The sequence below is a fragment of the Spermophilus citellus genome (assembly GCF_964194105.1).
Source record: "Spermophilus citellus genome assembly, chromosome: 1".
Lineage (NCBI taxonomy): Eukaryota > Metazoa > Chordata > Mammalia > Rodentia > Sciuridae > Spermophilus > Spermophilus citellus.
In genome coordinates, this window is record NC_138182.1 from 249265644 (window position 1) to 249291131 (window position 25488).

Here is a 25488-nt window from a genome sequence, read left to right on the forward strand (position 1 = left end):
TAAGAAGTATTTGAAGAACTAAGCCTGGATTAATAATTTAAATTACCTTTAGGTTCACCATCATTAATAGCAAACAAATGGGAAGTTATTCCTGTTTCTTTGAAGAGGAAAAGGAACAAAAGGGAACATTTAATATCAAAGGTCAGTATTAATAACTTGAGAAATAATAACTTCAGCATTATGTTCTTAGATTTTTAAGTCCCTGATTTTAATTATTATTGTAATAATACACACAATGAAGTTGGAAAAAAAATTACATGCTTTCCATTGACTCACAAAGGTGACCTTGAAAATGGTCTTGCATTCCCTAATCCACTCCCCTCTCTGCTTCCATCTCTTAGTTTAAATACAGGTTTTACTTCCAAAGGCCAGCCTGCCAGGTTTTCATAAATCATATTAGTCTCTTAATTTATTTATTAATTCAGCCCTCTAAATTTAGAGCTTTTATAATAGTCCTCCAGATTTCTGAGTTACTGTGCTCTCCCAGATTAGGAGAATATGGTTTGGTGTACTACATCACTGACTCCAGGCCTTGTTATTTTAGAGATCTGTAAAATTTAAAAATAGTATGGAGATGCACAAAGGGTTGAGTACATTTTATATCATCACGTATGGCCGTTTAAAAATACAGCCACGCATCCCTTAACAGCAGGATACAGTCTGAGAAATGTGTCATCAGGTGCTTTCCTGTGGGAAACATACAGAACACTTACAGAAACCTTGATTGTTGGCCTGCGACACACCTGTGCTCTGTAGTGGAGCTTGTGGCTCTTAGGTTAGGACTCTGGAGAGTGTGTTACTGCATTGAACACTGTTTGCCATTGTAACCAGTGGTAAGAATTTGTGTATCTAAACATGTAACAGGTACAGTAGATACAGTATGAAAGATACAAAGTGGTATGCCTTTGTGGGGTGCTCCCGTGAATGGGACCTGAAGGATTGGGAGTCGCCCTGGGTGAGTCAGTGAGTGGGTGGTGAATATGGGTCAAGGCCTGGGGCTTAATTGTCTACCACTGTAGACTTTGTAAACCTTGCACACTTAGGCTACACTAAATTTATAAATGAAAATTTCTTTAATAATAAGTCATCTTTAGCTTAGTGTAACTTTTTACTTTATAAATTTTAAACTTTTTAAAAACTTTTTTGACTTTTCTAATAGGCTAAAACACACATTATATAGCTATGCAAAATTATTTTCTCCATGTCCTTAATCTGCAAACCTTTGTTTTTATTAAAGAGTCTTTTTTTTTTTTAACTTTGTAAATGTTTTTGTTTAAAGCGAAGACACAAACACACATGTGAGTCTAGACCTACACAGAGTGCCCTCACTGCCACCTCTTGTCCCATGGACAGTCTTTAGGGGCAGCAACACACAAGGAGCTGTCATCTCTCTGATAACAAGTTCTCTTTCTGGAACATTCTTGAAGGACCTGCATGAGGCTCTCTTCAGAAGACCTATTCAGAAATCTGTTCAGAGTGGTTTGCTTGATTTGTTTCATCGGATTTGTCATAGATTTGCTTTTAAGCAGATGATGCACCATGAATCTTCCTCCCTTAATGAAAACCTTGCTGTGTCCGGGTCCATGCTTGTAAATTTTTTAAGGAGCTTTAGTATTCCACTTCTGCTGAACACTTTACTTTGACTTTTCATGGGAATTTTCCCTTCTGTCCTGCAGTTTCCTTTTCTCTTGCCTCTTCCTCAGTTACTCACTCACTAGGTAATAAGAATTTTTCAGCTCCCTTATAATCTTCTGGGACCACCACTGTATATGGATTTATTGTTGACTGAAATGTCATTATGTGCCACATGACTATTCAAACCCCACAATATAATCTACAGTTCTTCCTCATAGAAATAAGCAAATTGGTATATTTACTATTACTATCATTAAACCAAAACTTTACAAAGTCACAATCTCTATTATCCAACTCAAATAGTCCCATAATAAAGACAAATTGTTTGAGTTGGGTAATTATCTTTATGAACATTCCAATGTTTTGTGGTAGATTAAGGAAATATAGTGTTCATGCCGGTATTTGAGAAATATAGCCTGTTGAAAACTGTGTAGAGTTCTGCTACACATTAATCTTCCAGAGAACTGGAAAACTCTTCTCCTTTTTCCAAAAACTTTATTCTAACAGAATACTGATCCTACCCTGAAGGCCCTGCCAGTAGCAGAATAACCTGCTTCTTTATTTCCACGATTGAAGGTAGTTCATTCCCACGTCCCTCCCTGTGCCCTCTCTGCACTGGGACTCACCTCCTTTGCATGTTTTGTAAATGTTCCAATTTAGTAAAGATAACAAGTCCTTGGTCTTTCTAAAGGCAGAAATTGTCTTTTTCCTTTGATTATTTTGATCATGTATATTCTTTCTTAATCTTCTTTCTTCTGTTGACTAATTTAACTTAGTGGAGGAGTGGATGGACCATATGCATTTCCTTACTGTGTCCTTTTCCTCTCTTCTTTTCCCTGTCTTGTCCTCCCTTTCATTCTCCTCTTTGCTCCTTTTCTCCTTTTCTTTTCTATTACCTTTTCCTTTCTTTCTTTCCTTTTTCTCCCCCCTTCACTATTCCTAATAAGTGAAAAAGTATTAAACACACACATGCATATATACACACAAAATACCAATGATCGATCACATTTTATTGAGTGTCCTTTAAATATGTAAAGAAGGCCTATAGGTCTTTGCTCACCAAATCTCATGACTTAAGTGCTCCCAGGAAATTCAACTTTAAATGGTGTGTGTGTATGTGTGTGTGTGTGTGTGTGTGTGTGTGTTTAATACTTTTTCACTTATTAGTGAAAATTAGTATGTGGTGTGTCTCCTCTCTGTCCTCTACATTGCATTGTTTTCTGGAAATACAGACTTATCATGCCTGATCAAAGTTTAAGTATTGACTATACAACATTTTTTTTCCTTATTAGCCCTCATCATAGATCAATCAATTTACTATATATGACCATTCTTGGCTCTAATGTGAATATTACTGGAAGCATTTTACTTTTCAAAAATATCAATTTCATGCCAAGTGTTCTTAGGGAAGGCCTCTGGATTCCTCAACTCTTTTGACATTATTAAGCTGACGTTGACCAATACAGGGATGAGCTTTTAAATCAAGTCTTTCAGGCATGCAAAGAAACCACTGAATATTTGCATTTTTCTCTTGTTTTTTAATTTGTGTGAAGCAATTTAGTTCAAATTCTTCTTTATTTTTGTGATATTGGGGATTGAGCCCAGGGCCTCATGCCTGCCTAGGCAAGCACTCTACCACTGAGCAGCGTGATCACCAGCCTATTTATATCAAGACAGTATTTTGCTAAGTTTCTCAGGCTGGCTCAAACTTGCAATCCTCCTGCCTCAGCTTCCTGAGTAGATGAAATTACAGACAGGCACCCCTGTGTCCAGATAACTTGTTTTGTTTTAATTGCTGCTTCACAGTAATATAACATTTAAGTACATACTATATCCTGAAGGTTTTTATGAAATTAATAAGTTGAGTCCTTCCAGATCTTCCTTGGTAAAAATAATAATTCATTTAGGTTGAATATTGTTTGGAGAAATGATTTCATTTATGTAGAATTTAAAGATATCAACACAATAATTAATGTTATAGTTATTCTTTTATTAGGTCTGTAAAGCTTGTGGAGTGTTGTATATTATATTTTTATAATTGTCTGTTACGGTTTGGATGTGAGGTGGCCCCCAAAAGCTCACGTGTGAGACAACATAAGAAGGTTCTGAGGAGAAATGATTGGGTTGTAAGAGTCTTAACCCAATCAGTGAACTAATCCCCTGATAGGGATTAACTGAGTGTTGACTAAAATGGTAGGGTGTCACTGGAGGAGGTGGGGATTGAGGCATGGCTTGGAGTATATATTTGTATCTGGAGAGTGGAGTCTCTTTCTCTGCCTCCTGATCACTGTGATGTGAGCTGCTTCCCTCTGCCACCCTCTCCTGCCGTGATGTTCAGCCTCACCTCGAGCCTTCAGGAATGGAGCCAGCCTTCTAAGGACTAAAACCTCTGAAACTGTGAGCCCTCAAAGGAACTCGTTTTCCTCTATAGTTGTTCTGGTCAGATCATTTAGTCACAGCAGGGAAAAGCTGACTAAAACACTGTCCTATTATATTTTCTCTACATGGTTTGCTTATGGTTTTTCCTAAGAAGAATTTTCTTTTCTTAGCAGCTCTAGAGTTGAATGTGCATGAAAAGCCTGTTTTATCCACTATTTTAAAATTAGCCAAAATAATTTTTTTTTGGGGGGGGGGTCATAGACTATATGAGTCAACTATAGCTCGAGCCTGAGCCCTTAGAAAAAAATCATCTTCAAAGTCCCTGCTTCTGTCTTTACAGGAGCCAGTTGATTTATTGCTACAAGGGTATAACAGGGCTTCAACATTACTGATTAGTACAAGGCAAAACCCCCCGCTGACTTTGTGTGTTTGGCTGTGGATGCCAGAACCTGCAAGACAGCAAAAGTGCACGTCGGGAGCTTCTAGCTGCTGATGATTATTTTTCATCCAAGAAAGATGAGAGATGAGAGTTCTTCAGTAGTGGGTCAAATATCTTTAGTTGCTGAAAATTTCCATAATATGAATCAATATTAAAAATCTCTGTAGAAAGTATGCAAAAATTAAATTGGTTACAAACGAGAACTTTTTGGAACTCATGGGGAGATTTTGATAGGACCAAATGCTATGAGACTTGTCATGACTCAGCCATCTGTCCTCTCTGGGAAGTATCCAAGAAGTAAAAGTGTGGAAAAGTAGCATCATAGAAGTAGCTAGGACTTTAGTCCTCAGTCTTCATGCTGAAGTCCACTTAGCTGTCTTTGACCATATGGAAGAATCTTTGTCCTAATATGATAGCATCTAAATGTCCTTAAACCAACTGTGACATTTAAGCTAATCTATTCTAGTCTATTAATATGCAAATGCAGATCTCCAACCTTCTAGCTCCAGAGAGCTACTTTTCCACTGGCTAGATTCGAACCCACCTTCCTAGACAGTATCCTAAATCAGCCATTTCACTACCTTCAAACCTGATTATTCCAACCCCAAGGCTCTCATGTGTCCTACTTTACCCAGAGTTTAAAAAATCAGCAAGGCACATTAGAATACTGTCACACTGTCCTTATATTAATAAATATTTCCAAACATAAGTAGTGACCCAGAACAAATTGTGACCACCCTCCCTCCCCAATAGTTCAAACAAATTAATGTTCTCTAAATATGGTACATTGTATCATTCAAGCCCACACTGCTGTTATTACCCATATAAAGCAGAGCAGAGGAATGGTCAATGTGAACTTGGACATTAGTCCAGGAGACAGTTAAGGAAACAGAGGAGATAAAAAAAGAAAACAGAATTTTGTTTCATCTTCTCCTTGTCATCACTCGGTCATTATCATTTGTTTGTAGTGTACAGCTTAATCCCAACATTTAATTGGGATGGTAAGTAGCATAGCCATGTGATCCTAACCTGGATCTTGTATAATACCCAAGTATTTCCTAGAAAACCCCTTTCAGCTGCCAGATATGTGTCCCAAGCATGTGCCTCATGGAGACTTGCTGAAAAATAATATTCCATGTTTTCCTCCCAGTGTTACCTTTTCCCACTTTTGATTCTTAACCTGTGGGAAATTTTCAATATTTTGATTATATTTCAATACATTTTCTGTTAAAGCATGACCTAATCTATGGAAGGAAACATACTGAAATTGAGAAATAGCATATCTGAAAGATCACCAATCTAGGAAAGCAGAAACTCTGGCCTTGACCAATGCCCAGCACAACCATTTGCAAAGTCTGCACTTCTAAACAGTGTTTGTGCTAAGGTGATCCTAATCTGGCCAAAGACCAGTGCTTCATGAATACACTTTGTACCTCTCCCACAGAAGTCAAGCAGTGTGGCTCTGCTCCATCTGAGGATGGAGGGAACCTTGTGTCTTTTTGGGGGGGGGACAGGGGTGCTAGGGATTGAATCAGGGCCTTATGCTTGTGAGGCAAAGATCTTTAGTGGAGGATCCCACTGCAGGTCTTTAGTTGACACCTGTTCTAGAGTAGGGTTGATCTTTTCAAGTGAGACATTAATTTTCAAATGCTTCAGTGTTTTAATACTTCACCTAATCTGTAAGTGTGATTAGAAAGTAGTATTGAGTTGATAGACTGATAGTGCTCTGTTAGGGTATTCAGGAAAAAAATTAGCCCTGAACTGATCCGGTTACTCCTCCTCACAGCAAAATGTAAGCTGTGGAAATACACACAGAAAGGGGAACCAAGATGGATTATTACTGGCCCACCAGCTAGGTGTTACTAGCCTTTAAGCCAAAGTAAACTAGTCTATCCCTTCATAACCCAAACTCAGTTTGGTACTACTTATTCTACAGAAGAAGATAATTCACCTGCAACCAGGGAAAAAAAAAAAACAAAACTGATGAGCATGGGGCTGAATTGTTTCTGCTTCCAAATTCCCAGTTATAGGAAATAGGGCCTAATTAATGCCCTATAATATGAGGATAGCCTCCCTCTTTAGGGCTGGAAAGCAAGAAGGCTGAACAAGAGGAAGGAGTTGATAACAGAGGTTAGCATGGACCTCAGACTGTAGAGCATTGCCAGCCTTCTCTAACCACAGCCTTAAAATATCTAGTGCAAAAATCGGTTCTGCCCCAAGGAAAATAATAGAGAACAAAATGTTCCATGATTCAGCCGATTTGAGCCTTTAACATTTAATCATTTTCTCTTTCTCAAGAACTTAAAATATACTTGTTACATTAATATTAAGACAGATGGTCCCCTTATTCTCTTGGATCCTAGAGTTGCTTCCAATTTCTTATATTGGTTACTTTCCTCCATGTCTGTGCTATCTCTGAAGTGGTAGCTGCACACTAAGAAAATTAAATGAAAACTAAGAAAATAGCCTTAGCTAATAGGGCAAAACACCTATGTGAGAGAGAACCTTTCCCCCCTTTAAATAAGCTAGACTGCAGTTGTCTTTTTATTAAAAAAATTAGTTCTTGGTTGTTTCAAAGTATTACTTGATTTTTTTTCTGCCTTTTCTCATTAAAACTAGTTTGTTGGGAATGGGCTATTTCCTTTTTAATTCTTATATTTTATTTCATGTATGCTTTCTGCTTTACATACTACATAGGTCTTTTTAGCCAGTTTGATTTTGCATTATCTGTAAGGTGCAGTAACTGGGCACCCTCACTTAAATTGTACTGATTTGTTTGAATTATAATGCTTATGCAAACACAATAATGTTTAAAATTTTTATTTCTACATTATAATTGTACATAATAGTGGGATCCATTGTGACATATTTGTACATGCACATAAAATTTGGTCAGTTTCATTCCCCATTGCCTCTCCTTCCCTCCCCTCCTCACTACCCCTTGTCTTCTTCCCCTACTCTCCCAGTCTTCCTTCTGTCTTCATGAGATCCATGCCCTCTTTTCCCCCTTTCTCCGTTTTACCTTCTCCATATAGTCTGGCCTATTTTTCTTAATATAATGCTGTCATGTTCTATCCATTTTCTTGCAAATGACACAATTTCTTCTTTATAACTGAATGAAACTCCATTGCAAACACAATGATCTTATTTAGCGGCTTTAGCCAACCACTTGAATGTGTGGTTAAAGCAGTAGGATTCACTGAAATTTGCTTTTTTTTTTAAAGTTGATTATCTTTAGTTATACATAACATTAGGATTCATTTTGATATATTTTTAAAAGCATGAAATATAATTTGCTCTAATTCAGTCCCCAGTACTTCCTCTTTCCCTCCTTTCTTCCCTCTCCTGTTCTCCTCCTTCTACTCTACTGATCTTCCTGCCTTTTTTTTTTTTTTTTAGTGTCTTGTGAATGTAATGATGGTGAGATTCACTGTGGTATATCATATATGTGTGCATAAGAAGGTTAGGTCAGATTCATTCCACTGTCTTTCGCTATCTCATCCCTCCTTCCTTCCCCTTCATCTACTCCATTGATCATTCTTTTATTTTGTATTCTCCCCCCTCCCAATTTTAGATTCCTTCCGAATATCAAAGAAAACATCCTACCTTTGACTTTTTGTGACTGGCTTATTTCACTTAGCATGATAGTCTGCAGTTCCATCCATTTACTGACAAACACCGTAATTTCATTCTTCTTTATGGCAGAGTCATACTCCTTTGTGTGTGTGTGTGTGTGTGTGTGTGTGTGTGTGTGTATCACATTTTCTTTATCCATTTATCTGTTGGATATATATATGTGTGTGTGTGTGTGTATCACATTTTCTTTATTCTTTCATCTGTTGTAGGGCACCTAGGTTGGCTCCATATGTTGGCTGTTGTGAATTGTGCTGCAATAAACATTGATGTGGCTGTGTCACTGTAATATGCTATATCTTTTGGATGTATACCAAGGAGTGGAATAGCTGGGTCATATGGTGGTTCCATTCCTAATTTTTTTTTTTTGAGGAATCTCTACTTTCCAGAATGATTGCACTAATTTGCAGTCCCACCAGCAATGTGTGAGTGTGCCTTTTTCCTCACATCCTAATCAACATTTATTGTTACTTGTATTCTAGGTAATTGCCATTCTGACTGGAGTGAGACGAAATCTCAGAGTAGTTTTAATTTGCATTTCTCTAATTTCTAGAGATGTTGAATATTTTTTTCATGTATTTGTCAACCATTTGTATAGCTTTTGATTAGTGTCTGTTCAGTTCTTTTACCAATTTATTGATTGGGTTATTTGTTTTTCGGTGTTAGTTTTTTTGAATTCTTTGTATATCCTGGATATTAATGCTCTATGTGAGGATCAGGTGGCAAAGATTTTCTACCTTTCTGTAGTGATAGTTACATTTAGGGATGGACTGGGGCCATTTAGGGATGGACTGGGGCCATATCTACATAATTAGCATCTCAGCGCTTCTATTTCTTCACTCTTTTCATGACCCTTGTTTTTTACTTATTTATCTCCTACTTTTTGTCATTTTACTTGTTTCATAAAGGACTCAGTTTAGCATCTTTTTCTCATTCCCATGGTTCTGAGATGTGTTCAGTTAATTTCCAGGTCTCTCTCTCTCTCTCCTCTCTCTCTCTCTCTCTCTCTCTCTCTCTCTCTCTCTCTCTCTCTCTCTCTCTCTTTCCTGGGTTTTATTTCTTTTCTGATTCACAGGGCTAGCTGGCCTAGAAATAATTTTTCCACATAAAAAAAATTGATCCTATTAATTCGGCCAATGAACAGGACATAGAAGGGCCATGGGCATTGCAGATTATAAAACAACTTAATTAAGAAAGCAGTAGCAGTGTATAATCTTAATAAAATTTTTAATTTTATGGTGTTTCCCATGCACCAAGGACATTATGTTTTCTTGTTTAATCTTTATTGTAATACCGCAGGATGGGGATGATCTACCCTTAGCCTTAAAGCTGGTACCACTAAAACTGTAGTCCTAAGTCAAGTATCTCCTACACCCAAATCTTGTCTTTGTGACATTGTGTTGACTTCTGATCTTTGAACTTAACCTCATGCTCCCTAGCTTGATGGTGACAGGGAGTTCCAATTAGTCTTTCAAAAGGAATGCCAAGAAGATCTTTGGTGAGATTAGCCACCAAGCTTCTTCTGGCTGGGATGACTGTAGTGAGCAGCACCTTGAGTGAGCTATATACTCTCGACCTTCCTGTAATGTGCTTCTTCAGAAGCACCTGAATAGTTCCTCTGCAGATGCCCAAAGTTTATTAGGGGGTGACTGCAAATTCTGACTGGTACTTCACATCTTTGGTTTATGTAAAATTGTTGCCTATTCAGTTGAATCAAAACATGTTTAGTTGGCTATTAAAAGTATGGGAACCTCTGATTTATAGATTTCTCTGTCATCTCTGCTAGGATTACCCAAGCATTTATTCCTTCGGGGTGACATACCTTCCTTTTATGTGCACCTCTTTATTATTAACAGTGTCTCATTCAGTACTCTTCTGCTCAGCAGTCCCAATGAAGAGGGGATATGTTTAATTATATTGGAGACAATGATGTAGGCACATTTTAAACAGTAAGGAATACAAGGTGGCTTGCCCACTTGCCATTGTAACATTAATCACTGAAGGACAGAACCCATGAAGAAACCTTGCTCTCCAACAAACCCTTGTCTAGGGCTACACAATTTAGAATTTTTTCCCAGTCATTACCAATTATTTTCCTTTTGCTCATCATTAAAATTTATACCTCCAGCAAATACTTGCACAATTATCTTTGGGTAATAGGAAGGAACTCAGGAGTACTTGAAAAATATATTTAATCTTATATTTAACTTTAGCAATTAAAATTGATCTTCCCACTTTCTACTGTGTCCCTCTCAAATATAAAATCTAAAAAAATAGAATAATGAGTAAAATTTTTAAAATACCTATGAAATTTGACAACATAGTATAAAAAATTTAGACAGTCATAATTTTATCCATTCTTCCCCTGCTAGTAAACTAAACAAATAAACACAAGTTAAAAAAAATAAAATAAATAATGTGCTAAAGTTAGTAAAAGGAAAAAAAACAAGAAAGAAATCAAAAAGAGTAATCATCATTGATCAGTTGACATCCCTAGATTAAGTGTTCATTCTAGATACATCCTTTTGAGGTCAATCAGAGGAACTGATTTCTTCATGTAGGCCTGAGTTTTTATTGTATTACTTGTATTCTTTTTAAAAATTTTCTTCACCAAATTGTTTGTATCCTAAAACCTAATTTTTAATTGTTCAAATCTTAAAACCTAATTATTGCTATAATGACATCTATGTTAAACTTACCTAAGAAATTTGTCATCGTATACATTAGCATATATATTTTTAAAAAGTCACATGAAGTGTTTTTCAATTTAACCTTTTTTCTTACACTATTCTTTTTTCTTAATTTATTATTATTATTTTTTAATGTTTTGACCCTCTCTAACTCTTTGCTGGCTTCTAATAAATCTGTTATTTATTTATTTATTTATTTATTTATTTATTTATATTTGTTATTTTTAGATGTACATGACAATAGAGTGTATTTTGATTTTTTATACATACATGGAGTATAACTTATTCTAATTAGGATCCCATTCTTGTGGTTGTACACAATGTGGATTTTCACTAGTCATGTATTCATATATGAACATAGGTTTTATACTACTGTCTTTCCTATTCCCATCCTCCTTCCCTTCCCTTCAGTCCCCTTTGTCTAATCCTGTGAACTTCTATTCTTCCCCCGACCCCACCCCTTATTGTATGTTAGCATGCACATATCATAGAGAACACTCAGTCTTTAGATTTTTGGGACTGACTTATTGCACTTAGCATGATAGCCTCCAGTTCCATTCGTGGTAAATCTATATCAACCAACAATTTTCATTTGGTAATTTTCTTTTTATTCAAATGCCTTCAAAAAGCAAAACTTTGAAGAAAATGATTGCTCTATGGTGACATAATAGGTAGGAATAATAAACTTGGAAACATGGAGCTTCTTTCTCTTTTTTGGTACCACGGATTGAACCCAGGGATGCTTTGCCACCTACCTATATTCCCAGGCCTTTTAATTTTTTTTTTAATTTTCATACAAGGTCTCACTAAGTTGCAAGGCTGGCCTTGAGCTTGTGGTTCTCTTGCCCTACCTCCAGAGTTGCTGGGATTACAGGTGTTTGCCGCATGTCACAGTTTATTGCAGTGCTATAATTGTTATTAGGTTCAATCAAAGAAGAGCTTTCTTCCATTTCTAATTTGGAGACAATTATATTGCAGCTGTCTAGCTATTAGTATTTTTACTACTATTAACTATACCCTAGTGACTATTAATTTGTTTCAATTCACCTATAACTCAAACAACATAAAGAAAATCAAATCACATATTGTTGAGAAAATTAAAGGAGAAAATGTCTTCAAATTTAAGACATTTCTTTTACTTGAACAGTTTCAGTATGTACATTTTTTTCTAAATCTCTCTTAGTTCCTGAGCTTCATGGAAAACACAAGCCATTGATCACGTATGTGGGAGATTCTACTGTCCTGGTGTGTAAATGTGAACATTGTTTTCCTACAAATTGGACATGGTACCGTAGTAATGGGAGTGTACAGGTAAGAGCTTGCGTCTTTGATTTGAAGAAAGCAACAACACCAACAAAACCCCTTTAGTTTATAGATAACAAGATTATAATAGACTCAAAATGCCTACTATGTTTATTTTTTTGGTATGTACTCATAATGAAAGAACAGTGATAAATGGAGTTGTCTTTTGGTGTTTCAGCATATTGCATTGTACATATGAAGATATCTTAGTTTCGTTAGCTTGTACTTTAATTTTTTTTTTTAGGTTTAGCAATTTATTTAAATTCTTCAAAAGGAAGTTAGATTTCATTTATAGTTAACCACTTTAGAAATAAACTTATCAAAAGAGATTCTTTCCCTAACCTTCCATGAAAGTAACTGGAAAAAAAAAAAACTCCTTCATTTCTCATTTCTGTCTTATGAAGTATCTGTGATAGATTGTAACATAAGACTCCATTTGAGAAAAATAATGAAAATTTGGTAACAAACTTAGGTTCTATCTGTAAGTGCTATATGCTTTTTTTTTTTTTGGCCTTCCAGTCACTGGATGGGAGCCAAACACTGTACTTTAATTTTCATTTATTTAAGGGAAATGACTATTCAAAGAGCTGATATGAAGGAAAGAAAAAAGGATTCAATAAATCAATTTTGGTTTCTTCCTCCCACATAGCCTCAAATGGCTAGAAGACTTCAGGGACATCCTTCCCTAGCTCTGCTGCTAATGATCATTGAAATTAAAGCTCTGTTAAAGGCAGGCTATAATTCTTGAAGAAGCATATGCGTCAGAATAGATTTTATAATGAAATGTTAAATTCCTTCTTGGACAAAATTGGTGACTCATAGACAGCTGAAGGATGACAGAGGGAGAACTTGGAAAGCAGGAATGACTGATTCTGTGGTAACATTGGCTTAAGTTTTCAAACAATAGCTCCAGGTTGTGCAGACTTACCCAATTAATACTTCTCTTTGTCATGTTACTGATGATTAGGAAAGGTGTATGCAAATATTAAAAAAATAAATTCGTAAAAATAAATCAAGTGTTTGAAATACACAACCTGATTTATATGTGCATATATGATATCAAACGGTGGCCTAAATTGAATCATATATATTTTTTCTTTCCTTCTCCTCTTCCCTGCCCTTTGTCCCTTTTCTCCATTCTACTGATTTCCCTGTGATCCCTCCGCCATCTTTCCTTTCCTTTTTCTTCTCTAGCTTCCACATGTGAAAGAAAATATATGACCTTAAACCTTCTGAGTTTGGCTTATTTTGCTGAACATAGTATCCTCTTGTTCCATCCATTTTCCTGCAAATGACATATTTTCATTTCTCTTTATTACTGAACAAAACTCCCTAAATAAATTATATTAAACTTTTAGAATGTCATTTTACATATATATACCTGTGCTTCTGTCCATTTGTTAGGCAAATTATTCTCTTAAGTTGACTCTGAGCATGGGTCATAATAAATGTGAGAAAAGTGCAGGGAAGAAGGTCCAAGGTCAAAACTTTAAGTCAAGTATTTTTCTAAAATGTAACCAACCATCTGCATTCAGAATCAGCTGGACTTATTTTAAATGCAAGACTTTGACTTTTCATCTCTGACTCTGGGAGGGGGCATTTGTCCTAAACATCCCTGGCAGTGCCATGTACATTGAGTCAGGTCACTACAATGTTTTTGACCAACAAGAAACTCACAGAGAGTTCTTCCTCAGGTAACCTCTGAGAATATTTTTATGCAGAGTAACATTTATTGAACAGTGAGACCAGGGAAGACATCAGATGGGCCTAGGAATAAAATCTGATTTAAATTGATTAAATATAGTAGCTTCCAAATAGTTTAGTATGACTGTTATGAGCCTGGCAAAAACCTAGAGAATCTCAGAAGCCATTTTGCCTGTGAGACAGAATTTGGGATGTGAAGGATAAGAAGGGGTACAAGCCCCTGTAGATAGCAAATCTCTTTTTCCATTGCTTTTGTATCAGCTTGGAAGGCCTGAAGATTGCAGCTTCAGTTCCAGTGTGGAGAGCTCCCATTGTCAGGGTTAGTGGTCGACTTTCATGGGAGTGATCAGAAACAGTGGGTAGCTTCAGGGTTGGGAGTTGTTTCACTGTGTACTTGTGCTTGTGAAGAGCTGGTCAGTCTTGGAATGTAAAACCCAGATGGCTGGAATTCTTCTGTTTTTTATTCTCATGTAATATTCACCCATGATGATCTATTCACTTTTTAAAAACATTCAGTGCTAAATTCTTATCACAGAGAATATTTATTCCTTGATTTGCTACCTGGAAGATGAAACTTTGATAAGATTTAATTCTGTTGTATATAAGGTCTCACAAATTTTAGTATGCCTTTTTTCCAGGAAGCAGTTTTCTTGGCATTACATGATAACTTTGCTCAAAATTAGATCATATAGGACATGTGTCTTTTATGTGATATGATAGCATCGGATTTTAACATTTCCTTACATTAGGTTCCTGTTGATGTTCACGTGAATGATAAATATGTTATCAATGGAAAACATGCTAATGAAACAAGGCTCAAGATAATGCATCTTTCGGAGGAAGATGGTGGATCCTACTGGTGCCATGCAATATTCCAGCTGGGCGAGAGTGAGGAACACATTGAACTTGTTGTGCTGAGCTTTTTGGTGCCCCTCAAACCCTTTCTTGCAATCATTGCTGAAGTTATCCTTTTAGTGGCTTTTATTCTGCTTTGTGAAATGTACACGCAAAAGAAAAAGAAGCACCCAGGTAGGATTTATTTTTTCATTGTTACTTATTTATGATATCACTTACTTATGATATGTACTATGACTTAATATATCACAGTGACTTTGAAGTATTGTGAAAGAATCCCGTTTTATTATTTGCAGCAGTATTTATGTTAACAACAAGGGAGATAGTGAGCTGTGAGCCTATATTGATGGTCTTCCTGTTTCAACTTGCTTAAAAATATTAGTAATAAATTAACTTTTTTCTTTTGATGCTACTGATACCTGAGCACTAATGAGGGGATGTGACAGTTGACATTGCAATATTAGAAAAATCTGCTTTGCTTAATATAGAAGATCTTAAAGACAGTTTTTTTTTTCACTTGGATAATTCATTTTAAAATATTTTTATCAAATATTCTGGCATTTTCTTAAAATCAGTGTCTTATTTTTGTAGCCTGTGCCTGATGGGATATGGGTTGAGAAACCAATGGTCCCTTGAAAGAATCTACTATACATTCTGTATTCTTTTCTGATTTTGTATTGAATTTTTAATAACTTAAATAGTGGCAGATAATCAATCATATATTTGAAAATCCCAGGCTTTTCTTGGTCAGAAATGGAGATGAAGTCTGTAGATAAAGAGGAAGGCAAGCAGGAGCACCTGCGTTGGTGTTTCTGGTTAAGATAATGTGTTTTAGCTTTATTCCAAACAGGAAGAGCAGCACTGGGCATTCTTAGCTTGGGAGGGGGGTTAAATTGAACATGTATGTTTCATTCAAAATAGTAAACCTTTCTTCTCATATTCTTCTTTTGTTACACAGAGGAAGGGAAAGAATTTGAACAAATTGAACAGCTGTAAGTATTACTTTTTACAGATTCATTTTTGCTTCAGTTAAATACAGATAAATATGGAACTGAATGAACTATTTACAGTCAGGAACACAAAAAGCACCAGAATATATGATATGCATGTTATTTTCTGAACATGTCCATGAGGTAGTGAAGATTGGCATCTGGAGTCCTCTGCCTGTGTTAGAATCCCCATCTAGGGCTGAGGCTGTAGCTCAGATGCAGAGTTATGCGTGAAGCACTCGGTTTGAGTCTTAGCACTGCATAAAAATAAACAAAATAGAGGCATTCCGTCCATTTATAACTACAAAACAAGATTAAAAACAATAAAAACTACAGAATAATTCCCCTGTATCACTTACTGCCCACACTTCTCTGTGCTTCAGTTTTCTCCTTTACAGAATGGGTTCATAGTAGAATTTATCACTTAAACCTATTGGATTAAATAATAAATGTAAAAATGCTCAGCATAGGCTTTAATGCATCAGTGTTCAATGACCACAGGGAAATATTATTTGCTTAAATGGTTCTCATTCTTGACTACATAGTCAGATACAGTGACTCAGACCTTGCTGGATCCCCCAGACCACAACCTCTGGGATTGGGTCTGGGCATTTGTATTTCTTGAAAACATCTACCAGTAGTTCTGATTGTCAGAATGAAAATCACTGGTTTGTAATTCTATTAGTGATTATTCTTGAGAGAATACAGATTTTGTCATGAATTCTTCTACAACCCTTTTTAGAGTAGAACATGAGGAAGGTTGGGAATAAAATAGCTGGGAATATAATTCGGTATGGGGAAGGTGGAAATGAAGTATGAAGTATGAAGGCCCGTGACAGAGGTGCCCAAGATGGGGATTAAAGTCTGAGTAACAGAGCAAAGGGCCACAGACTGAGAATGTGAGTCTATCGCAGATGAAAAAACCTGAGAAGTGGGAGATCTGGACAACTGTCACCAACACAAAATGACACTGGAAGTTTTTCCTTATTAGCCCTTAGGTGTCCTGGGGTGTGAGTCTGAAGCCACCTGAAAGAACAGTATTGGGCCAGACAGTTGTCCTGCAGCAATTCACAGACATTCAAACAGGCATTTTGACTCAGTTCACAAATAGCAGGTTAAATAAAAAAAAAAAGAGAGAGAGAGAGGGAGAGATCAAGAGGTGACCTCCAAGTTAATAGCACAAAATAATTAAAACAGGGAGTTCCATGAAACCAGGTAGGGAAGAAAAGGCTTTGTATTGGAATCTGACATTCTCCCAGTTGGTTGGCAATCACACTTCTTCCAAGGCAGTCTGCTGTCTTCCTGGAGAACTTGGGCAGTTTGTTTATTGTGACCTGAACTTTGAATTGTTCTGATTCCCATGTATTGGACCTCTTTCTTATTCTTAGAATCTTAAATATGCAACAGCTGTTCACATACTGGAAGACAGGCATAACCTTGCCTTGCTTCTTCTATTCCCCTGGTTCAGCCTCCATAGAGTCCCTGACCATTCCTGTGAGGTCACAAGTAGAGGCTGCATTCTAGTTTGTGCAAGACATACTAAGAAGCAGATTGCCTGAACAGTGTGGAATGGACTGTCAGTTCTGTATAATTTCATGGTCATTTACGCAGCCTCCCCTATTCAGTATTTTTTCCTTAGGATATCTTAGAGACAATATCAAACTGATTCAATCTATAATACAAAGAATGAAATTTTTTTTTTTTTGAGAACTGGGGTAGTGCACATGATTTTCTTCGTCTTTCACTGTACCACAGAAATCATTGAAAATATCTCAATTTTTTAGGTTATCTCAGTAAAAGATTAGTACAAGGAGCGAGGACACTCTAAGTTCATTTAGACCAACCCAACCTTGTACCCTGTAACAATGTTCTTTTAGGTGTTTTTGTTAGAGATAATTTTGGGAGGCAGAAAATATTTTTATGTATTATACACAAAATATATTTTACATATAACATTTATATATGTACTTAGATTCCCCATGATTATAGGAGTTTCTTGATGAAAAAGATCTAAAAATATAATACTATACACAATAACATCAAAACAAGCTAGTTACTGCAAATAGTTCAATAAGGAGATTGTGCATTTATTCGCTCTACTTGGGTGTATAAGGATGTATAATCCACACAGTTCCACCTACCACCATCCACACACTCCAATTTTGACATTATTGATTGGGTGGTTGAATTTATTGCTTAGTGGCAGTAGTTTAATGAGCTCGAGCCTGCATAGATCTCCAAGGACATTCACAATGCACAACAGTTACCTAGTTTAGTCATTCTTAAGAATCTGAAGCCCACATTTATAGTCTTGTTCTGATGTACATTGGGTAAAGAATCGTGTTTGACCTCTAATGCAATGTGTAATAAACATCAAAGCATGACACCTGTGTGACACAACCTAGTTGAGCTCCTTATTGGCTATTATCTTGCATGATTCCAAACAATGCCTAAGTTATGGTTATATGCCCAAATCCCATTCGTGCTCTTCCCTTTGCATAGAACAAACCTGCTTTTATCATCGACATCAAGGCAACAACCCTTCTTCAAGCAGTGACACAAAAATAAAAATCAACATTAAGAATAAAAAATTTTTAGAAAAATGCATTCTGTCTGCATTGGCATTTTCCATTTTATCCTGATTGCCATGATGTAAATGGTATATACTGACTTAATTTTATGCATTGTAAACATATGATGATTTCCCTTTTTGTTTTCCTCACAGGAAATCAGATGATAGCAATGGTATAGAAAATAATGCCCCAAGACACAGAAAAATTGTAAGTTACTTCCAAATGATCACTGAGCTACAAGGCAAAATCCAATATACACAGGCTATTAATCCAGTTTCTTTTGAGTTTCAAAACAGACATAGTGATTGACAGTGTGCTTGAATATGCTTGTTATACTATTATAGAAGAAGATATATAGTTATATAAAACTTAATAGCATCCTTCTCCCCACCAGAAAATAGGTAGCAACCAATCTAAAAGTAAATCAATTGCACTCTCTATGTATTGTTTTTTTATCACCTTGGGCTAGTTTCTTTTTACAATTTTTCACATAACGTTTTCTTTCTCTCAAGTTTTCTGTATTATTCTATCATTTTATTTTCATATATTCCCATATATTTAGTGCTGTGAATTAATTCATAATTGCTGATTTTTTTATTGAGTTAAAATTTTCTTAATTCATCAACAGCAGAGCTCCTCACTTTGGTAGTAGGTTACCCCTGTTTCCCAGTATTTTTGTTTTGCTAAAGTGATAGTTATTATAGAATAATGAGGACATTAATTATGTTTTATTATTTTTTTTAATGCAGGAATCTGGGAACCAATAAATGGAAAGATCATGTCAGGGGTCATGGGAAGATGTGTGCAGAGTTTGTATTTCATCTTGGTTTATCCTTTCTTTTAAGACCATCAGAGTTTTTATTTTTTTAAAAGATAAAAAGTTTATGCAACACACAAAGTAGTAGCTTCATAAACAAAATGTGCTATCTCATATCTAAAGATATATTTTTATTTTGTTATTGTTTTTACGTTAAAGCAAGGTAAATTGTTTCAAACATGTTCTATGAGTTGTAACCCAAGATAATGAATTACAGCCTGCTCCATAACCGACACACAGAACAGTCACCGGCAAAATCAGTTAATAGTTTATTGAACAAATGTCACTTAAGACCTGTTTAAAACCAAAGAATTTATTAAAGAGAAAGCCTTTGCCATTTGTCTAAAAAAGTTATTTTTTTTCCCAAATCTTTCTCTGTATGTGAAGTATTTGTAACAATTTTGATGTAAAGTTCTTCCTTCTGTGATACTGTAAAATAATGTGTCTTCTTTGGAAATGAATACTTTGTGCTTTTGCTAATGATGGTTATCCTACAATTTGTAGAAGAAATATATACTTTTAATCCATAAATGATGGTTTAAAGCAAGGAAATAAAACCATTTGCTTGTCCCAAAGTGTTGTCACTACAAAAGCAAATCCTCCTAATCTTAATCCACTCATTTCCATTGCTTTCCTACACCAAACCAAAGATCTGCTTAGTCTTTATAAGTAGAATCCCCTTCTCCCCGCCATGGGATTTGAACTTTTTCAGGTACACCTCCTGGTATTCATGTTTTAAGTTGCAGAACTATATAGTCATAATGCAACACTGTGACTATCTGTAATTCATCTGTGGTTCATGGTTTCCTAGTATCTTTTATTTGTTATGTAGTTTCTTAGAATTTATGACTGGTTAAATATGTAAAAATACACAATTGATGCTTTATGATAATAATTCCTTAGACTGAAATCTGAAAGTACTAAAGTACTTCTATGTTGTTGCAAATGCCTTAGACTTATCTTGAAAAAAATAGTTTTTATTGCACATATAACTGAAGTATTCTCTAAGGTCGCTATAACTAAATGAAATGAAATCTAAATGGATAGGAAAAGTGATCAATGGCTTTAAATGAAATATGGAAATTATGCCTCATACTAGATTGGTTGCTCTTGATACTTAAGGACCTGGGGTCCTGCTGCTTATCGGGCAGCAGGGTTAAGAACAATTAGAAGCAAAGAGGGAAGAGCTTGGGACTATGTTAAAAATTCACATTTCTTGGTGATTAAAGGGTTAAAACTTAGGGAAGAAAATTCAGTGATTTGAAAAGAAATATTTTATAGAAACTTGCACCATGCATATTGGTTAAGAAAATTATAAGATTCTAATAGTGAAAATTATATGGTATCTTATCTAATGTTTACCAATATTAATAGCATAAGTAATACACATAAAGTAAGCACTTGGAAACTGCTCATTACTTTATTGCTGCAGCAGTGCAGTCTTTTGTCATAAAACAGGTTGAGTAGACATATAAATTTTATCAAACTGGAATACACTGCTTTGTGGCCAAATTCATTTTATTGGTCTTAGAGCCATTCATTTGTTTTGATTTAATTCATTATTAATTTGAAAAAATTATCTTGGGTGATATCATGGCAGTTAGTTTAATCCAAACAACTTGAATTCAGTGAAAAATTAATCAAAACTGTTATTTGAGTAAGTCCAATTCAAATTGGTATACCTGTGACTAGCTGTGTACAACACCAAATCAGTGTAGCTCTTTTGCATATACATGCTTCTATTTTGACACCACCAACTGTTTAGGTTAAAATAGATTTCAAGAAAAAAAAATGAAAATTGGTGCCCTAAGGTTAAATGATCTGAAACATTTATCTAGGAAATTGAAATTTTAAGTGGCATTGCTTTTAAGTGGCAATGCTTACCATTTACTTTTTCTAGCAAAGACAAGTTATTTTAATAACTTTAGGCAGAAAAGGTACTCCAACATTTAAGTTGATGTTTGGCTTTTCAGAGTCTCTCTGGAGGGCTCTGGAAAATTGCTTTAGCACTGTTTATTAAAAATGAAATGATTCCATTACCTCACCTCATGGAAAAGATAAATGGAATAATGAAGAACGTCCAATTGTCAATGGACTACAGATACTAAGCAGAAGAAAAGCTGAAGCAGAGAAACCACTCCAGCTTTATATATTAGACACCTAGGGAAATTTTGTGATTCTTTCCAGCTCATGGGGATTTTCAGAATAATAAGTGGATTTAATGATGTCATAGAATTCCCAGATATTTTCACATACAGTTTATATGAAAATGCATATCTTTTCCTTTTGCAGTCTGTTTTCCCTAGCATTACTTATGTAGGCCCAATTCTAAAATTGATTGTGCTCCTTTCTTCTTCTTTACTTATGGGTCATGAATCTCCATTTCTTTTACCTTAATACCTCATTAATCCATCCCATTGCCTCCCCCATCCCACCTTCACCAGCTGATTTTTGTTCCCCAGTCTCATCTTCTATCAACCCATCTTTTGTGCTGCTGCTTGATCCTCTTTCTTAAATACAAATCTCACTTTTGAACTTCACCTGATAGGTTCCAGGCCAAATTGCTACAGGCTCACCATTGCCGTTTCTTAATATTGCAGTTCACCAAATTGCTGATCTCTCTCCAATGTCTTGAAGTAGCTTTTATACATAGAGATTGAGCCCAGAATGCTCTCCCTGATGTCTTTCCCTAATCCACTAGCTCAAGACTACCTGTCATAATTTTATGCTGATCTTATGACTTTGGGTAGTTCTCATACCCAGTGAGACATGTACTTAGGTGCACAAACTTCTCTGCATTTATTGCCCTGTATTATAAAATATATTTGCTGGACTCTTTCCTGGATTTTGCCTTTTATTTTTATGCCCTGTATCTACCACAATGAACATATGTTAAGGATGTCATGAAAATGTGTTTTGAATGGATAAATTTATTAATAAAAATCAAGTTTTGGGCTGGGCTTATGGCTTAGTGGTAGAGCACTTGCCAGGCACATGTGAGACACTGGGTTTGATCCTCAGCCCCACAAAAATAAATAAATAAAGGCATTGTGTCCATCTATAACTAAAAAAAAAATTAAATCAACTTTTGTAAATTTGTGCTTATTTTAGAGAAACAATTTAAATGGTGACAAATCAGAATTTAAAAAATATTTTAACAGGGGAAAACAATCATATAACTTGCCTAAACTATTATACAGAAAGTATTGTTTTTAACTTAAGTTCCTATTGTCCTCCATGTTTCATGGACAGTACACAGGTAAGCCCATTTTTTCTTTTATTTTGTAAGTTAATGTGTTGACTTTAAATGTAAAGAATTTCAGTAATTATATTCTTTTGTATGGTTCCCTGGAGAGTTGATAGTTGTGTCCACTTCACTAATCTCATTCCACTGTCCCTGTCCTGACAGTGTCTTCTGATACCTTATTCTCAGAATTCACTTCAGACTTTAATTTTAAAAGAAACAATTTTTTTAAAAAACATTTTAATTTGGATACTTGAAAGCATACCTTTCATCAAATTCATCAAAAGGAAAAATTGTCAGTTCTGCTTGCCTATGCACTGGGTCCTTATCTTTGAGGCACTTAAATAGGTTTATGCAAAATGATTTACTGAGTATCTGCTCTACTTCTTGGTAGGAAAATGAATCTTCTGTAACTGAACAAATCTATACACGGAATTGGGGACTTACTTCACATTAGCGATACTCAACTTTAGATAGGAATGACTTCAAGAATGTGTTCCAGTATTAATTAAAAGACAGTGACCTACTTGTTGGTGCTCTGAATAAATATTTATGAAGTGAATGAGAAATAGAGGAATGATTCAATTATTTTGGAATCTTAAATCATACATATTTATACATGTCTACTTTGATTTTGATTAACTGCGAATTTATCCTATCATACAGAAAAAGAAAACTGGCACTATGTGCACTTCTTTCATACCACACTTAGAGATGTCTTTGCACTCCATCTGGAAAGTCAGTTATATGCCTTTTTGCCAACTGAGTTCTTCATTAAGGAATATTACATTATTTAATAACAACAACTGACATTTATTGAGTGCATAGTGTGTGATAGGCACCATGCAAAATGCTTTGGAATATTTTATATCATTTAATTCTCCACATCATCCTAAACAGTTATTTCCTGCTATTTTATATTTATAGATGAGGGAACTTAGGCTCAGAGAGATGGAGTAAGTGCCTCAAGTCATCCTGCCTGTCATGTTTAGAATTGGGACTGAAATCCCAAGTGCTTCAGAAGCCTTAGGCTTATCTACCTTGTGGAGCAACTCTACCTGCTAGTTACACACTTCTTAGAAAATAAGGTTATTATGTATTATCTTTCTGTGATTTTTGAAATTCACTCTTCTGGCTGGCCAATTATATCATAAATTCCATAATCTTTCTCTCAAGATATAGGGAACCCATGCTTTGGCATCCTGTGTCTCTCCATTGGTGCTGGGGAATCAAAATACCTTAATTTGTTTTAACACTTTTTCTAATTCTACTTGTGAGTGGTGAGTGTGACCATAAAATTTTTCACAACACTGAAAATGAAAGAAGATGTTAATTATAGAATCACCGAGACAAAAGACAGAAAATGAACCTGGTGGTCACACTTTTAGCCTACAGGGAGGAACTGAGTATTTTATGGATGTTCTACCATAGACACAGTGGTAACATCTGCAGCAAGTTTGAATGATTAACAGAAATTAACTTTCAGAGGATAGCCAATTAGGTAATGCTGAAAATAGTCATTTTTAATAAATGTCAGATGAATGTCACTGTGGAGAAGTGCCTATAGTGAGACCATCTACTAAGCTTAAAGTTTCATTAATACTTTGTGCAAGTATGTGATATGACTCAGATTTATTGGCATTAAAAGTATGATTCACAAGTTAAAAGAGAAAATGGCAAATAAAATCTTGTTTTTTGCTAGCTTATGGGATGAACTGGACAGTTATTTGGATATGTGTATCCTCTGATTAATTCATCATTATAATAATGTCTGGGGTTTTAGGTGAATCAGGCATGCCCCGTTATGCCTTTATTACAATATTTTCCTGTGAATAGCATTGTCAAAATTTCTTTTAATTCCACGACTAACCTATAACATCTATATTTCTTACTCTTTCATTACCCCATGGGAAAATGTGAGGGAAACCTGTTTAGAGTACTGGTTAAAATCTACATATTATTTTGGTGTGTTATCTAATATGTTTTAAAATGTTGTTCATGAAAATTAATTTTGCTATGCAATTTTTAATTTAATTCAGAAAATTATTTATCACAAATTATTTTTTCTAAAGTTTCATAAATAAATGAAAATATTAGATTTATTACATATGGAATTAACTGTAATATTATTTAATACTGTAAAATGAATAGCACAAAATATGATTATATTAACTGTTTTTGTACCTTTTAAGTTAAAATTTGACCATAAACTTTAATCTTATTTAAGTCAAGGACCATTGACTTATTATGACATATTTCCTAATAATTGTAATGATTTCTTTTATTAGCCCATGTGTAAATTCTCATCAATGCCTTTCTGTATTGTGTAAATAGTACAGAAAATATATGTATAAGAATATTATAAAATTTTTTGTGTTGCATTTGCATAACCCAGCATGTATCTAATATACAGTTAAACTCAAGGAAATAAATTTTGTGAATTAAAAATTTAAATATTGGAAATATACTTTCAAACTTTACATTGTTAGTATCTATAAATGAATGTTAATAGAAAACATTTTTTTCTTTGTATGTACTCATAAGAAACTTAAAGTTTTATTAGACAATTTATCTTTTTTCAAGCCTAACACAAAAGTTCACCAAAGCTGAAACTCTGTTTTTTTTTTAAATTTTATTTATTTATTTTTGTAGTTGTAGATGGACAGCATGCCTTTATTTTATTTGTTTATTTTTTATGTGGTGCTAAGGATCAAACCCACTGCCTTACAGGTGTTAGGCAAGTACTTCGCTACTGAGCTGCAGCCCCAGCCACTGAAACTGCATTTTGTTTGACACATCAAATTGAAAGCTAGTCAGAAAGCAATTTTCAAAATGTACTAAACTATATTTTTTTAAAATTTAAATGGCAACCATGACTTTGATAAAAATGAACATTTAAAATGAAATTGATGCATAGAATAAATTTGCTCATGGTCCTGGGTATTTTTTTTTTCAACTTTTCAGTACCATTTTGGATTGATTGAGCAAAAATTATGGTTAATTTTGTATTCTATTAAAATGTCTACTGCTACAAAAAGAATCAATATTCTAATTAGTGCATTTTAATGATTCTAATAGTTAAAGGAGAAAAATATTGAGAATATTAGAATATCTTATTATGTATTATATTTGACTCTTACTTTAATAAAACAAATATATATTTAAATTACCAATGGTTAACAAAGAAGTATCTGTGTTCTAAAACATGTGGCCAATTTGAAGGAAGTG

The 25488-nt window shown here is 34.9% G+C and overlaps 1 protein-coding gene across 1 annotated transcript in view; it reads left to right on the forward strand.

Moving 5' to 3' along the window:
• EMB (embigin) overlaps positions 1–24634 on the forward strand; it is a gene marked incomplete at its 5' end in the record, with an annotated part of 55270 nt that extends 30636 nt beyond the window's left edge. Inside the window, 6 exon segments of the mRNA XM_081294995.1 lie at positions 53–141; positions 11960–12087; positions 14532–14811; positions 15596–15629; positions 18352–18406; positions 18949–24634. Of these exon segments, the coding sequence (XP_081151121.1) occupies positions 53–141; positions 11960–12087; positions 14532–14811; positions 15596–15629; positions 18352–18406; positions 18949–18966 (604 nt within the window). The 3' untranslated portion in view covers positions 18967–24634.
• Between the last annotated feature and the right edge of the window lie 854 nt (positions 24635–25488).